Genomic DNA, 17,662 nt, shown 5'->3' with positions numbered 1-17,662 from the left:
ATATTTGGGTTTCAAATAAAAAGATATTTTTTTTTTCCTAAACATAACAGCTAACTGGGTCAAAATAAATATACTACCTGACTTGGCTGAGTGAAGCTTTAATTACATGCACAAATTTTTGAAAGGTGAATAACTGCATGATTTTCATAGAGAAAAGACTCCAGAGGTCCTAGTAACATATTTAGGAGTACCCTGATAGAGAAATGCTCAGAAAATGTAGGAACTGTGCTTGTTTTCTCTGCTGTTTGTTGTTGTGTAGATCTTGTCTCTAAGACAGATTTAAAGAAAAAAAAAAGTCTTTTTTATCTGTTTATGGTACTTGTTTCTTATCCCTGTATTCAAGTCCTTGACCTATTCAAAGCCATAATGAATTCTAAATAATTTGAAATTCTTTAAAAAAACCAAATTATTGCTGTAACTTCAACTGTAAAATATTAATTTTACCTGGAAAAATTAATAACAGACTATATTCGAAACAAACATTGCGAAGTTTATATCAGGCTGTAAATTATGTAGAATTACTCAACACATTAATGAGAAAGAAAAGTAGTATATTAATTCTTTCTATTATGGATCCATTTCAGGAGTGTCTTTCAGGATATTTTATTCAAGATATTAAGCAATAACTAATCTAACATTGCAGCAGACTAAGAACACCTTAGGAGCTAAATTGCTGTTTCTCCTACCCCGATCTGTTTCAGAGAGGAAATCAAAGTTATGCAGCGCATCCTCTCCACAGGTAGTTTCTCTTCAGTGGTGTAGTTAATATCCATTCTGTGTCAAACCTGGGAAGGATTTCATGAAACACCAGAAATGTTTTGCCAAGATTTAGACCATGGCTTTAAAATTTTATATTTTAAACATTTTTTCCCCTGGTAGTGTCAATCTACTAACTTACGTGAAACAGAAAATGAAGATAGACAATTTTAATAAGAAATTAAATAATTTCAGTTTGTAAACAAAAATATTTATACCTTGCAGGCATGCAGTGCATCTAAGTACCACAGGCAGAATTTCAGGACTAAGTGGTTTGTTGCTACCATACAAAAGATTTTCTTTCTGCTGCTGCTATACAAAGAGTGGAAATTTTGGTCCCATACCACACCATTCAGCTTCCTACGTATATACCATAGAAAGATGCACAAAGGGATGGGATTTTCTTATTATATGGTTTTTGAATTAAAACACACACCTGTTGGCAATTTTTAAAAGAAATATTGCTGTATGTTCTGTTCACCATAGCAACATAAACAAGAAGATGGAAGTAAAAAATGTTTTCAAGAACACCTCCTAGAACCATTAATTTTTTTTTATCATTCTGAATTGTGATATACACAATTACTGGATTGTCTGTCATCTGTGCCAAGTACATTTACACATAAAGCAGGCAAGGTCATTTAATCTTATCTGTTTCTAATTAGTGCTGAACTATAAGAACCACAGACTTTTGGGGGGTCTCGTATCTACCAACTTCCCAGGTGAAGCTGAAACTTCTTGGTTTAAAAACAGAGCTTAATCTGGAAAAAAAATACCACATGCATGTTAATAATAAATAATGGTCTTTCTTCATAACTGGGAAAATACTAAGGGACTTGTTCCTTTAGTAATCTCCTTATTAACCATTTCTTTATCAGCACAAAGGAGTTCTATGAGGTTGAGTAAGCATTTTCCCCAGCTTCTCCCTATGACAGTAGGCCATGAGATAGATGTGTCACCTCAACTGGTTGGATCTCCCTGAAAACCCAGTGCCCTGGATCACCCCCATGATCTCCTCACTCTAATTCTGTGGTGACTTTGATATGTTCCAGTCCTGGACTGTCCCTGCTGCCACCATGCAGAGCTACTCTCCGTGGGCAGAAATGCCGCTCTGCAGGGCAGGAAACTGTGTGGGCAGCCACGAGCATAGCTCGGAAAGAGAGGAGGGACCTTTATCTGTAAAACGTGCTGCCCTTTACTTCTGATAGTGGTCAGGACAACATGAGCCATGGGGGTACGCTCTCTGTGAAATGAAAAAATGTTGTTTGCATAAAGTGAGAAATTGGTAGAAGCTTTTAACTTTGCAGCCCTGGTTTAATATGAATGCCTCTTTGGGAAGAGAGCTGTGTAACTTCATGTATCTTAAAGCACAGTTTTACGTGCTGAATATTGTTTAACAATGCTAAATGCCATAACTATCATTGCCACTTAAAGGTATTGTGGAAGACATGAACATACATTTATTTGTATAATGCAGCTTTGGTTGTTATTGTGGCCTTGACCGCATCCTGATTTAAAAGGTCAGCGCTTGTCATACATCTCATTGCAAACAAGGCCAGAGTTCTTATCAATCTGTACTGTGAAGACCGAGCTGTTGCCAGGTTTGTTGGATGATTTCAGGTTGTTATAATTGTACTTAGCCTTGTGTTGATATCAGTGTTAAAATTACTGTATTATGTGTATTCCTTCTACATTCTTTTGTTGCTGTTGAAAGATGTGAAAATAATTCAACTTTTTTTTTTATTACCTCCCCTTTGTGCTGACATAAATGGGGTATACATGTATATAGATGTGCGTTTGTGTATATATTTTATATAAATATATATGTATAAAAGTATACTTTGAGGACTGAGACAAAATTATCAATTACTTTTTAAAGACTAAGGTTACTTATGATATAGATATTTTTGGTTTAAATACTTTAATTGAAAGCATATTGAAGAGATAAATCACTGTAAGGAGATTTGCATTTTTCTGAACAAGTAAAGAATCCAAAAAGGAATATGTTAAGTCTTTATATCATCATAACCATATATCAAGGGCATTCACTGTGGTCTTACTGAGGTTTTTAATGAAAAGATTGAAAGAAATGCCTTTTCATTAATAAGATGGTTGAATGTGCCTGTCTGTGTGTATATATGTTATGTTATGGAATATGTGATTACGTACAGACAGAGTATTTTTATGTCTCATTGCCATGTTTTTGGATGCTTGAAATCAGATAGCAGATTCGATTATATGGATAGCTTATTGTAGATGTGAACAACATGCAGACAGGACTCTAAATAAGTATCCTTTTCAGCTTAGTTAAGTATTGCAAATCCACTTAATTTAGCAGGACATATAGGTACTCATACTTTCAGAAAATCAGATAATGGATTTTAGATGTTTGCCTTTAGACCCATCAAATTATAAATGTCATCCATTAGATGAAATTCTTTGTGAGCTGCTGAGAATCCAGACCTGACTCCTCAGAGCCAGTCATTCTGGGCATGAGCTACAGCGGGCAGACAGCCATGATAGCCCCTGCCTCTATTTAGCCATTGGTTCCCGTGTGCATTAAAAAAAATAAATCCCTGAAGCTACATTTTGATCTTAGTCCATTCGTAGTCCATTAGGGTTTTCAAAGCCTCTTTAGTAAAGGCTTTTGTGGTAACCTCAGCTCTCTGCACATGTGTCTCAGCATGCTTTCTACATGATGCGTTTTGGTGTCTTGCATAAACCTAAACTGAGCAGCAGGTCAATTCTACCTCCACCTGTTTGATAGTTTAACCATTCCCTGTGCCGTAAAATCCTTTAATCTGTTATTATTTATAGTGAACTGAAAAAAGTAAAACTGTGTTGTCAAATAAAGAGAAGCAATTCTGATTTCATATCTTATCAGTGATAACTACTTTCTCACCTATGACATAACTGTAGCTTTCCAGCTATATGTAAGATTTCCAGCATCGTTAAAGTGGAACCCATTAAATGAGGAGATTTGCTCTAAAATCTTAGTTTAAATGTTTTTATTCCTTGTGGAGAAGTTGAGATGGGAACTTCTAAGTTTCCCTCCGGTTCTCTGTAAACTACTTATAACCACACTAGAGAGAATTCACAAATAAATCTTGTGATTTTCAGGTAATCACTCACTTCCATAAGCTGAGCCATTCAATAAAATACCAAATGTCAGAAGACTCTCGATAAAGTCAAGAAAGTTAGAAATGTTGACATATGCAATAACTGAAACGCTGCTCTGTATGTGTTGCCCTTATTTAATATAGTAGGAAATCTCCATGGGGGTTGTTGGTTTGGACATACATATGTACAGCTTATTCATTTCTAAGAAAATTTCCCACAAGGCTGACACACAATTGTTTTCTCAACTTGTTGCTTCATCATACCATTCCTAAAGCATTTTTCGTTAGAAATACTGTTTTACTGAGGGTTTTATAGAGTAATTCTACTCTGAAGTAGACATCAATGTTGCATTAAGGCTCCTCTTAAGCAAGTTCTCCATTACTCATAGTCTACCCTTTCACATTCTGATTCTTTTGCACAATAATCTCTTAAGGGGAAAGGCAGTTGTTCACCAAATTGTATCTGTTAAATTCTGAGCCGAGACTGATGCTCTGCCTGAAGTGTATTGTTATTGTAAATGAAATTTCTAAAGGTTGTACACTTGTTTCAGATTTGTTGTGTTTCTGGCTACCTGCAGGTACTTGACTATATAGTAAGACAAAGGAGAAGTTTATGTCACAAATGACAACTTTCTAGTTTCTAAAACTTGTCTTCAATGTATGAAGCTTTTGAAAAGCCTTTTATCTTGCAGATGTTTGTCAGCCATTATATCTTTCTGCTGCAGAAATTATAACGGAAAAAAACAAAAGAAGTTTGTTTTGAGGGAAGGCACAGATAAAAAGGCAAAAAGTGCTTTAACAAAAGCAAGTCTGAGACAAGCTGTTTCAGTCCCAGGCTCAGGCCAGTGATTATACTCCCTAACCTCCCAGTGATCAGACTTATGTATATTTGAATAGAACTGGTAATTTTAAAGAGATAAAATATTTTTCTATTTCTTTGTTAGTTGAGACCTTATTATTAACACAAGAAAAGCCCGTAACATTCTTTGACTTTCGTGGCATCCTATTTTGCAACTTGAAATCACAAAATCTGAAGAAAATAGTAATGTAAAATGAAAAGTGATACCTCCACAAAAGTAAACTTTTTCATAATCCAAAGTTTGAATCCAGCCATACTGCCAGATCTTGACTGGTAATGCTCTGTATTCCCAGAAAGGCCATCCATTTTCATGTGCTCTTAGTATTGGCCTCAAAGTTTCAAATTGTCATCTCGTTAAGATGTTATCTGAAATTGTTCTCAGAGATACAGAATTCCTCATTGTCCACAAAAGACTTGCTAAATTTATGTACTTGATCGTATCGATCCAGAAAACGTTTCCCTGTCTCTCAGACAAGCAAAGCGGTGTGTGTCTGGACCAACAGTAGAATAGGATGGCTCCACTAAGGGAGAGCATCGCTTGAGTGTGCTGGTGGGGTTCAGAGGAGATGCTGTGCTCCCTCCTCCCTCAGGTTCCTCAGCGGGGCATACAACTTAGCATTACAGTCATGGCTAGGATAACTTACAGTGTTTGAAGATTTGTTCCACTGACTTAATTTAAATTTCAGTGTTATTACAAAAGCACAGCCCGTTCTGGACCGATATTTTCCTGATGCAGCTCAGAAATAGTAGGTCAGAAAAGGAATCTGTAGCACAGGACACCGTTATGGGTCAGAATTTAACCTAATTATTATGAAACAGCTACTTGAACCACCTGTTGAAACAAATATGTGTACAATAGCAATTTAAATGATAGCCCTTTTGTGGCTATTTTTGTGCTTTGTTTAAGTCATTTTCATTTTCATTTTCATTTTGTAGCCAAGCACCAAGACGTACTCACAGAGTGGCAGACACTCAGTATCAGTAGAGGTCCAAATGCAGCGGCAGCGGCAAGAAGAAAGAGAGAGTTTCCAGCAAGCTCAGCGGCAGTACAGCTCATTACCCAGGTATGGTAACTGTCTGAAGCTATTCAGTGTATACGAGCCTGGAGCTAATTTCGTTTGTGGAAGGAAAATGTTGTACTTAGTGCAGACACTTTTGTTTAGCATTGATATAAGGTGGAATGTATTCAGTGTGGAAGAGGCATAAAATTTCTTAAGTGAGAGCATGTGGTAGCTGTTTATTTTAGGAGAATTACTTCAGAGCTGATTTCAGTGGGATTTGATGACAGCACCCAACAGAATTGAGACATTAAAACAAAGCTATTCTTTGTGGGACACCATCCAGTTTAATTTTCTGCAATTACAAAAGTCTCCTGAGCATGACATAGGTTGTCCCCTTTTGACATGTCAGATTTTTTTTTCTGTTGCCTAATTCCTTACTGGGTAGAAATTCTATCTTTGTGATGCTGATACAAAGGAAAAAAAAAAACAAACTTAAAAGGAAATAAAAAATCTCAAGACCTCAAACAAAGTAATACAGAATTGAGGAACTCTATCCAAAAAGTCAGGGCCTCAAAGTTTCCAGTATATACACTTCTTCTAAGTTACTGGGTCATTAGCAATGGAGTGGTGAAAATTAATATGCTTTTTGTCTAAACAAATCTGTGGCTGTTTGGACAAAATGTCTTTTACTTGATATTTAGCTTTAAGAATTATTAGAAGTTTACCTAACTTGTATTGTAAATTAGATAGGTATCATAGTTAAGCATTACGCAAATAGTCTTTGCCTTTTCACCTATCAGTGGCAATGGTTAAATGGAGAATCTTTTACACCAGAGGGTGGTGTCAACTTCCCTAGACTCTAGTTGTTTCTTCCAATGAGGTTGTGTTAGTGTTTGTGCCCCATGTGGAAATGGTGTGGAAAATATCTTTGTGTGATTAAATGTGTTTTACCAAGTGTACCATAGCTCTTTTTTGAAACAAATAGGAGCTTCATAATCAAAGTTATCTAATTATGAATTATCCTACCGACATCTTTGAAAATAAAACAGATCTCAGATTTTCACATGCTATAACACCTTTCAGTGTAAAATTTTTCTGTTAATTTTGGAAGGTGGGAAAGAAAAATGAAAAGTTCCTGCGTTTTCCTAGATTGTTAGTTATATATTATATTCCCTTTGCTTCTTATCTCTACCTTCCTTCTGAAGTGACCAGACCTATTAATGCCATATTGGTTTTCCTGAGAAATTCTCTTTCAGTTTTGCTAGCCCCAGCAATGCACAGATTGAGTGGAAGAGCACAGATGCTAGTGTTGCTTTTAAGTTGGGGGGGTTATTTTAGTTTTAAAACTGATTCTAGAAACTTGCTTCCCCCGTTCTGCTCAATCACCGATAGCATTTAAAAGTTGGAAGTCAATTGTAATGCAGTTCCAGTGGCAGAAATTAATACCTATAAGGAGAAAATTAAAAAAAAAAAAAAAAAAGAAAATTTGGAAAATAATGGTTTGGGTCATAGAAAGAGTTGTTTTGAAAAGAGTGACTGAGAACTTCACTCAATGTGGTTTTCAACATGAGCAATGACTAGCAAGCTAGCAATGCATGTTACTGAGGAATTAATGATGATTTAATGACTTTGAGCACTATAGGTATTTGAGCTGTGCTGAGAGCAGACAGAATTTCAGGACCTTACGCTAAAGCTGAGTGCTGTAAATACCACAATACTCCTATAAGAAGCTGCAACGTCCAGTTTTCCAGCTTTACAAACTGTTCATAAATCTGTGACTGATCTTTAAAGAAATCTTACTCGTAGTCTAAAACTTAGGTCCCAAGCTTAATGTTGCAACTATGGCTTTGTAATGATTAAAGTTTGTACACTGGCTTCATTCTTGAGCTTTGTTGCTTTTCATCTTGTATAGTCTCCCTTTTTTCCCCCCTTTGTACATTTAAATCATTAGTAGTGAAGGCAAATAAACTTATGAGTCAATTTTAAAGGATCTTCCCAGAAAGACAGTGAAAGTGGGCCAACTAAGTTTGAAAAAGTACCAGAAAATAGTCAGTAAATTAAATCAGTTCTACTAGTCATCCTCTTGTCCCATGTGAAACTGTAAAAGCAACGTTTAACTCCAAGTTAATTTTCTAGTACTTAAAACTTATCTTACTCTAGATCAGAAACCTGACAGTTTCGTAGCCTACAGAGGTTCATTCAATTTGCTTTTGTTCCAGGGAGTGATAAAACATGGCTCAGAAACATTGTTTCTTTGGCAAAGTTGGATATGTGAATACCAAGAACAGCTACAAAAATTTACATAAGAATTTACTTTATGTTGTAATTTATGCTGTAATGATTTGCATTCATACAGAACAACAATTTTCATCCAGAGGTCTCAAAATCTGTTATGAAATAAGATGGATATGGTCATTTTCAAGTTATGTGTGTGGAAGGAAGACTGCAAAAACATTAGATGACTTGTTAATTTTACTAATGGTAGAAGAATTCTCCAGGTCTCCTGTCTCTCCACTGCACATTCATTGGATAAGACCACATTGAGTCATGTGTGTTGACATGAAAAACCAAGCCATATATAAACAACTAAATGATTTTCTTATTGATTAATGTCAGAATATATTTTGTTTTACTGCTTGATTCTCATACACTAATTTTAATCTCAAAGAAGGTATCTCATTTAATGCAGCACAAAATTGTTTTACTTTATCATCACCAATCTTTTTTTAAATTCATAAAAGCATCTAGCAGCTTGATAGTAAATTTAAGCTATTTCAAAACCATAATATGTTTTCAAAATAATGTGATGATTTATTGTGAAGAGAGATAAGAATTTGTAATTCCTATATGTATTTGTTTTATTTATCTGCCCCATGGAGCCAAAAAATGAGCAAGAAAGGTTATCTCTGCCTTTTCTTTTATGAAAGCTATAGCAAACTGAGAAACAGTCCTGATTGATAGTATGAAATTCCTCAGTTCTGGAAATGGGAGGAAGAAACTCTCATCTGTGCAACTACCTATCAATAATGAGCTTTATCTTCTGAATTGTGCATTGCTAGAGCAAGTGTTTTAAAGATCTATTTCTAATCAAGAGTGAGTCTAGATTCAAATCTTTCATGAGTGACTCTACAAATGCTGGCTGTTATCTGGTTTCTTAGGAAGCACAGCAATGTGTATGGTTTTTCCTATCTGCAACTGAATTGTAGCACTTTTTTCTTAAGAACATGATGGGTTTTGTAGCACTGGATGGGTTTTCATGGCGTATTCCTCCTGGAGAGGCCTAGAAATATAGTTCAACTCTACAGGAAATGTTCTCCCAACAAAAGAGGCAAGATGCCTCTTCGAGGCAGAAGAGAACTTGACTTCTGGAGAACCTGATGGCATTGCAGAAGTACCCTTCTTTCCAGGGATTGTTGTCAATAACAGTAGAAGGGGAACCAGCACATTTGTCTTAAAAGCCTCTTCCATTTTTATTTCCAGGCAAAGCAGAAAAAACGCCAGTTCTGTATCTCAAGACTCCTGGGAGCAGAGCTATTGCCCTGGCGAAGGGTTCCAGACTGCAAAGGAAAATCCCAGATATTCCAGCTACCAGGGATCGCGGAATGGCTATATGGGGGGACATGGCTTCAATGCCAGGGTAATGCTAGAAACACAAGAACTGCTCCGTCAAGAGCAGAGGCGGAAAGAACAACAACTGAAAAAAAAAACTTCTTCTGAAGGGTCTAGCAACTATGACTCATATAAGAAAATCCAGGACCCTAATTATACCCCTCCTAAAGGTCCTTTCAGGCAAGATGTACCGCCTTCACCATCTCAGGTAGCAAGGCTGAACAGATTGCAAACACCAGAAAAGGGAAGACCATTTTATTCTTGAGGTGAAGAAAATGAAGATCAACTTATCATGCAATAAGGAACATTTTCGTATAAAGACTTATATTTTGAAAACTTTTTAAACTGATGGTACTAAGGAATATATCCGTTGTCTGTTTCAGTGCCTTTAAAAATACGGGCAAAGCGTTGGTGGGCCTTATGTCTTTGCCGTTCTGTCTCAAGTGTTGAATTCATGGAAGGATGTTCCACCATTTGACAATCATAGCAGAAGTGAGCAACACCACCCCTGCGTACTGAGTCCCGTAGCCCAGCCCAGTAGTTGTCAATGGCTTATTACTAGGATTTGTTGTAATGTGTTTTACTTTGCAGTGACTTATTGCACCAACATGCAGCCTTGTGGCATAAAATTAATGAATTTGAGGTTGAAGGAAGCATTGACGTCCTTTTTTATTTCTCTCGGGTCAGGAGGAGGGTTACATATCACTCTTGAGTGGATAAGGCTTAGCTCTTCTCTGGATCACAGTCGCAGTTCTAAGATGTTTTATGGTGGATTCATTACCAGTCTTTGTTGATCGATATTTAAGTGTTTATATGCTGAAAAACTATCCTTCTCCTATTATGCACATATGCACTCTTTTTCTCTCTCTCTCCCCACTCTGAGCTTATTAAAAAAGCCTTTATCCTGACTCATGAGGAAAACAATATTAAGCTTTCAGTTATCCTGAGAATCCTGTTACAATTGCCTTATAATCTTAATCTACAGTCCATTACAAATGAAATAACTGGAGAGAGACTATTTATACAGTCACAGCCAAGCCCTTGATAAGTATATTTCACTATTTTATTAAAGATGGGAAGTTATGAACAAACATGCAACTGAGTTCTGCTTTGCTTTACTTCTAAATGAATTTGGTTCTATGACAGTTGAAAGAGAGCTAGGGAGGTCCCGTGGTCATCTGACCTACAGTTGTCTTTGGGCAAATTTCAGAGAAAACTTAAAGCAAGAGCAGAAGAAATCAAACTTTTTCTTTGGATCAAAAAAACTGAAAAGCAAGCAATTTCTTCTTTTTACAATTTGTGAAGCTTTGTGGACAATTGCCTTGTGCTTCCGTATACTGTATTGCATCGTGATGCTATATTAAAAATAAACCTTTAAGTATATGAATGAGAGAGAAGTGGAGACAAACTGTTACACATCATTCTGAAAACATGTCAGTTTCCAAAAATAACTACAGCAAAAAAGATTGCTCTAGCAGTGAGTAATATTTGAATGTGCATATGGGATATGAGAATTTCTTTTCCAGCCATTGTTTTTATGTTTGTTGGTCTGAACTTCATGTATTGTAAAAAAATATAGCTGGGTTGCTGAAGTGCCTGCAAATCCTGATGTGAAAAGGGTTGAGAATGGATCTCAGCATATCGTGTACAAAAAGGAAAGAAAGAAAGCAAGAAAGAAAATCATGTATTGCGTGATTTAAAAAAATGCCTATTTTTTTTTACTGGCACATTTTATTTTTGCGCCAACTTGTTTTTAGAATATATGTGAAATATCAGCACACGTATCTGTGTCTTTTATGCCTGTTTGTTAACAGTTTTTGTTGTTAATAATGTACGCCATGTTTAAAAGTTGTTACTAGGGTAAACACAGTGACATTGGATGACAATAGCTCTTTTACGCAGAATATACAAAACTGTGTAAAATGGCTTTCCGTGTACATATGAAAGTTAGAATAAAAGACTGTTTCCATCCTTGCCTTGGTGTTGCCTGTAGACCCTTATGAGAACTGCTGCAGACATTGAGGTTAAAAAATATTTAACAGATGTTACTTTATCCTATTCCTAATGGTTTGCGTGTGTCTTTCTGTGAGCACTTATAAACATTGGCAAAAAAAAAAAAAAAAAGAAAGAAAAGAAAAGATTTACAGCCCAGCTGAACACCTGAAGACTATCCTCAGAGGGAAAAAACACTCAGTTTAATGTCTTATGTTATTTTAGGCTATATCTGTGACATTTAAAAGGTGCATTCTTAAGACTAACCTCTATGGCAAAAATCTTTTGGGCCATAGCATGGAGTCCTCTCCCCAGGGAGGGTGCTGGCAGGAGGAGGGCAGCCGCTGTGCTCTGGCCAAATCTGGGCACGCGTGAGGAAGCCCCTCTGCTCCAAGTGTGTGTTTTGGGCTCTGATAGGAGCCCTTCACAGGAATGTTGACATGGTAAAAAATGGGAGAAGGCAGATTTATGAATAAAGCAATATTTACAGTGCCGGTGATACTCTGTTTCCCCCATTAGTATTGGAGCTGTGTCTGGTTTTCTCCCTCTTCCCCTCATTCCTCCTTTTGTTGGATACTGCAGGAATGTCAATCATAACTCTGTATATGCATGACATCAGGCTGTTGCCGTGGCAATAATAGTGTCAATTTTTTCACTGAGTTTAGTATGGGATCTCAAGAGGAAGAGTAGCAGGAGCTGCAAAGTGGACAGGCAGCGTTTGGTGCCCAAATAAACTGAAGGCATGATTTTGCAAAAGACCTGAATTGAGGTGGCTTGCAGTTGTGAGTGGGGGAATAATTGCATTTGCAGTTTTGCAGGCTTTGGTGTTTCATCTCCTGACTGCATTCCCAGATTACATAGTTTGATGTTTCTATGGAATTATTTGGACAGGCAAATAATTGCAAGCACAAAAAAATGCATCCGCAGGAATGGAAAACAGGTTGAGGTCCTTTTCAAAATAAGGTCTTTGATAAACTGTTGTAGGAAAAAGGGCATATGTTTGGAAAAGTATGAAGTAGGGGATGTTTTACGTGCGAGGATGGCATATGTTAAAGTTTACCCTTCTATGAAACTCCTCTTCAAGGTGTTAACAATTTGCCATAATTAGATGTGTTCATGAAAGAAGGCAGATGTTCTCTTTGGGCCATGTCTGTGTTATGTTAGCAAAGAATAAGGTCTTTTTCTGGCTTCGTCATCCTGTCTTCTTCCTGACATAGCGTAGACAGGATTTCTAATAGTAACTCCCATAAGTTGCAAAGGGTGATAAGGAAGTGGGAGGGAAATGTTTTAATAGAAAATGACCTTTACTTCTGCATAGTGAATAGATTCAAAAGTTAATTGAGCTAACCACATTACTGCAGTAATTTGTTTGTGGACGCATTACCATTATGAGATTAGCTCTGTAACATTAGTGTACTTACGAATGGTCACAGGACAGACTGTAAGGGAGCTTACAACATCAAGGAGTGGGTGTAAAGCTTGCACATTTTTCTCTGTTGAAACCCTAAAAAAACCATCTGCAAAGCCTGCTGGTATTTTATCAAAATAATTTATTAATGCTATTGAAATTCCATGGGAAAGTTTAATATTACTAATGCAGAAGACTGCTGCCTTTCTAAAAAAGTCTACTTCCCCTCTTCTTACAGGGCCTCCTTGGAAATGAGAGTGCAGCCCTAGTGAGTTATTGCATGGGCCAGATAGTTTAATATATGTCTTTGAGAACTGTGCCATCAAAAACAGCACAAAATGGCGCAGAGCCCAGCTGAACATGGTCGGAAAGTACAATTGTCGTTTAATGCTGGCAAACAGCAAGAGGAACAACAAAACAAGATTTAAACCCATCATGACTGTAGATACATGGCCTGCCTTTCAAAGCCGTACTGATGTTTCACTCATGTTTGCTCTGTTTATGAGTGTCTGTAACATCGCATTTATCTGTGCTGGGTATGTTGAGAAGGGAAGGGAAGGGAAGAAACCTTGGCCAGACAAGGAAGAGAGGTGCCAGATTGGCAGTGTTGGCTAAACACAGGATATTCTTGAGTAATTCAAACCTTTGAACTTGCATTGTTGAGACTTAAAGTGAATTTGGCTATTGCATGTCCTGGCTTGCAAGTCTATTTTCAAAATATTTCCTAATTCTATTTGCTGTTCCTGACTATTTCTACATCCTTCTCTCCTGAGTCCTCTTTTCATAGGAGTTGTGAGGAATCTGTCAGGAATGTGAACAGAGAAAAAAACTCATCTATTTTTTTATGCTGCTGTTGTGCCACCACACCCTGGCCTTTGAGATGCAATCTGAAAGTTCAGCCCTAAGTTGGCAGAGGAAGAGCAAGGGTCAGAAATCCAGGATGGGGAACTGTGAAAGTAGGTTTTGTGTGTGTGTGTGGACATTGAAGCGACAGAGAGAGGGAGAGAGGCACAGATTGGATTCATTTGCCTTTAATTCATGTCTTGCTTGAAACCCTCTTCAGAATATCTTGTAGCATTTCTTCCGAGTTTTTTCCATCTGTGCAGAAACCAGCTGATGATTTGATGCACATGGTTATTGTTTGATGCCCTCTCATACATCTCTTCTATTTTGTGTCAGCATCACACTCTTTTACATCTGCTGATTAATTCTGTTGCACTTACTTACTTGTTTCTCTAAATGGCATGCAATTCATTCATATCCTAGGCTGTTTCTTGCCAGTGATTGATATTTCTCTCTTAGCTTTGCAAACTTATTTTAATATTTTTCCGTCCTTGGGAATAGTGTTATCTTTTCTAATTTACACTTTAATCACATTTTAAAAATTGAGACTGGAAGCTCGAGTTGGGATTACACAAAAGCAGACTAAAGAATATGGCTTTGATTTCCATTCTATGTGCAATGCACACTTCCCAGGCAGTTGTAGGGACTGCAGAGTACTATCTGAACAAGAGGAAGAAAAACATCAAGCCCAGGGCCTTTGGAGAAAAAAAAAGTTAAGGGAAGTTTTGAAAATATTTGTGCCCACTGCATGCTATCTACTGTGAAAAAAATAATAATTCCTTAGAAGTATCACTCTCTGTCTGAATGGCTGATGGTTTCAGAGCTCAGACAGACGTGACTGTGGTTTAAAGATGGCCAGACGGAAGAGTAAGCTGCTTGTGCCCTTCCAAATGATGCCAGGACCCTCTTCTCTTGCAAATTGTCTCCCAAAATACTGTGTTCAGCTGCATGTTTTACAGCAGCTAAGGTCTGGAATGGGCTTATGTTCATGCATTGAGCTGAAAACTACAGTGACATCTGTCAGAGAGGGAGGGATGACAGTTGCAGGTGATAATAGCTGCAGTTATCCGATTTTAATCCACTTGTTTGTTGGAGTAATCTTTGTCTTCAAAAAATACAGAAGGAAATGAAGAGTGAGGGAGTAAAATGTGAGCAAAAAGATCCTCCACTTCCACTATTGTCACCGTTACAGGCACTGCTAGTTGCCCTTTTTTCCCCTTTATGCCCCAAAGACATAAGGGATAAAATAGCTGGCAGTATCCTCAGCGCAAAACTCATGACCCTCCTAGAGATTCACTCTGTTGTGTAGCCCGTAAGATGTGAATTAACAACGCAACAAGTAAAACAACTTTATTGTTCCTCTGTGATTTCCTCTGTGGGTTTCCCTGGGGTGTGTTTAGATTGTCAGTCCTTGGGACAAGGGGCTGTGTTTAGTTTTGATCCTATATAGAACAGAATACTATTGTTGGCAGTAACAGCTAGTAAATATTTGGGGTTTTTTCAGTGTGAAAGGAGCTTTTTAAAAGTTGGTTTATATGGATTTTTGCAACAGGTGCCTGACTGTCCCACTTTAGATGTATTCCTAGTCCTAGCAATATTCTCATTTTTAAGTACAGAGCACATTGCTGGAACCAGTAATAGTTGAGGATTTGCTACATTTGGTAGTTAAAATTAATTCCTCAGGTCTCTTCATTCAACTAAGGGACTATTTCTTCAAAGCTCTTGCAGAGGGAGGGAGAGAGAGATGTCTTCCTCCTGCAAATAGGAAATACATTCCCATGGTCACTGTTTGAAGCTGAAGAATTATCCAGAGGAATTTTAAAAGATTTTGAGGAGCTGCAGCCTTCTGCCAGGACCCCAGAACAGTTATCACCTTTGTGTTCAGCAAGCTGGAGAAGACATTAGTTTTCACTGCTCCACCGATATAATTCTTATTTCTACTTAAAACTTGCTGAAGTCTGCGACCCCCCTTCTGGGTACCCATCACATTTTATATCTTCCTTAGGGGCCAGCACAAAGCTTTGTAATACTTCAACTGTAGCCACATTATTAAAAACCAGTAGGCTCTTAGGAACAGGAATGTCTTTGCCTAAAACTTTGTGCCTAATGATGATGAACGTTTTGTTTCATTCTTCCAACCATCTGTTGGTTCCTACCCACGACACACCTCTCCCTCATTTTTCTCAGCATATGGTACATGCAGGCTGTGCTCCGTGGTCCAGCCCAAACTGCAAGAACCATTTTAATAAATAAGTGTTTATAATAATATTAATGAAAATTTATAAATACCTGATCAGTTGTTTTCTCAGCTATGGGCTACAAAGAAGGCAAATTTATGCTAAAGGAACTACTTTTGCATTTGCAGAGGAAGTTTAAGAGGTCTTTTCTCACTTTAGCTTCTGAAACTCACCGAGGGTTAATCTAATCAACTGCCGCATAACAGGGACTGGAAATGGCAATGTCTTGTTTTAGTGTCTGGTTGATGGTTTGCAAAAGTCTATTTTATAATCTGGACTGAGTTCATTGCAATTTTCCACATATTGTTCCTTACTTTGAGAACTGTATAAAATCAGATTAAAAATAGAAGCCATTAAATTATGCAACCTGTTGCTGCCCAAAAGCTCAGTTAATACTACAGCTGGCAAAGTAGAAATAATTTGTGTTTGAATATCCCATTCCTTGTTTGAAAAATAATGCACAGAATTTTTATGAATAGTAGTATACAGAATTTTACTATTGTTCATTCTTGGTTTTTTTAAGTCAGTTTGCATGAATAATTTTCTCATCTTTATGCAGAAATTTTCTGTATTTTTGTTGACTAAAATATTACTAATCTAATTTCCTATTAAAAAACTCATTTCCAGCATTGCAGAGCTGAAAGGTGCTACCAAGCATTTAGTCTTCAATTTACATACAAGAAACCCTGTAATCTGATGGGGGATTTCACACAAGGATGGCTGCATGCAATTACATAGGCAAAGAAAAAATTTTGTCCAAGGCTCTACAATAATTTCATCTGTTCGTCTCCCATTGAGAGTCCTCCTATTGTTAAATAGCTTATTGATGTGGACTTAAGAGTAGAAAAATCTACACAGTGTTGTCATACTAGGTTTTCAATGCTGTTTGCATTTCTTTCTTTTAATTTTTTTTTCTTTTTAATTATAATTTAGGTTTTTTAGAAAGAGACAAAGTAAACAGATTGGAATAATTCATTTGAGTTAACACTCATTGACGAGAAAACATTAAGCATTCTCCAGATGAAGCATCAGTCATGAAAGACAGAAGGATAATCCTAACATTACAACTCAAGTAAATTAGTTTTCGGATATATATTCCAGCATTGCATGAAGCTGTACCAATTCTTAATACTGGCATAATAATATGCACTTTTAAATGATGCCAGAAATCATCATTACAACAGAGACAGGATTCAATGTTTGTGTTTATTAATGTGGGAATGTTGGAAGAGCATTTGATATTAAATGTCACAGTCTACAGTGATTGGAGCTAAACAACTGTAAAACTGATTGAGAAGGTTTCGGCAGATAAATACACATGGCAAACAGAGCTCCACACGCTGCCATGGTGGAAGAACATCCCGATGTTATGCCTCTGGCATAACAGAGCAAGTGCAACCCAGTGAAGCCAGTGCAGCCCATCTGGAATGGTGCTGAGTGAAGGTGGAGAGCACCGGACCACGGTAAGCTTGAACCTGAAGCACATTTGCTTCTTTTGAGTACAAGGGAACCATTTGTACCTTAGCTGGCCCACATCTTCCTCGCTTTTGAAGACTCACACAGTTTAGCTGTGTCTGTCTATAGGTGGACATATGAGGTGTAGTTTTTCTTAATTGCGTGAGGGTGGATACAAAATTCTGCCCCATCACTCTATGCCAACATGACCATCGTAGTTGCTCCTCAGAAGCTTTGACTCAAAGCTTGTAACTCACTGTCCATGAAGGCCAGGACATCTTTTCTCCAAACAGAGGGTGGAAGGAAAGCAAGGCAGGGAACTACCTTGCCTCCTCTGTATGGTAGGCTGGCATTACCACAGAAGAAACTGTTGCAATAGTGTT

At 37.3% G+C, this 17,662-nt stretch overlaps 1 protein-coding gene across 16 annotated transcripts in view; it reads left to right on the top strand.

The window, feature by feature from the left end:
* Positions 1-11,318, top strand: part of PARD3 (par-3 family cell polarity regulator) — a 463,724-nt gene extending 452,406 nt beyond the window's left edge. For all 16 annotated transcript variants that reach the window (XM_075746548.1, XM_075746547.1, XM_075746540.1 and 13 more), the window contains 2 exons: positions 5,671-5,798; positions 9,216-11,318. In XM_075746548.1, the coding sequence (XP_075602663.1) occupies positions 5,671-5,798; positions 9,216-9,609 (522 nt within the window). In that variant the 3' untranslated portion in view covers positions 9,610-11,318. The remainder of the gene's footprint in view (positions 1-5,670; positions 5,799-9,215) is intronic.
* The last annotated feature ends 6,344 nt before the right edge of the window (positions 11,319-17,662 follow it).

Source organism: Balearica regulorum, chromosome 2, assembly GCF_011004875.1.
Source record: "Balearica regulorum gibbericeps isolate bBalReg1 chromosome 2, bBalReg1.pri, whole genome shotgun sequence".
Taxonomy (NCBI): Eukaryota; Metazoa; Chordata; class Aves; order Gruiformes; family Gruidae; genus Balearica; species Balearica regulorum.
This window is presented reverse-complemented; position numbering and strand designations above follow the sequence as displayed.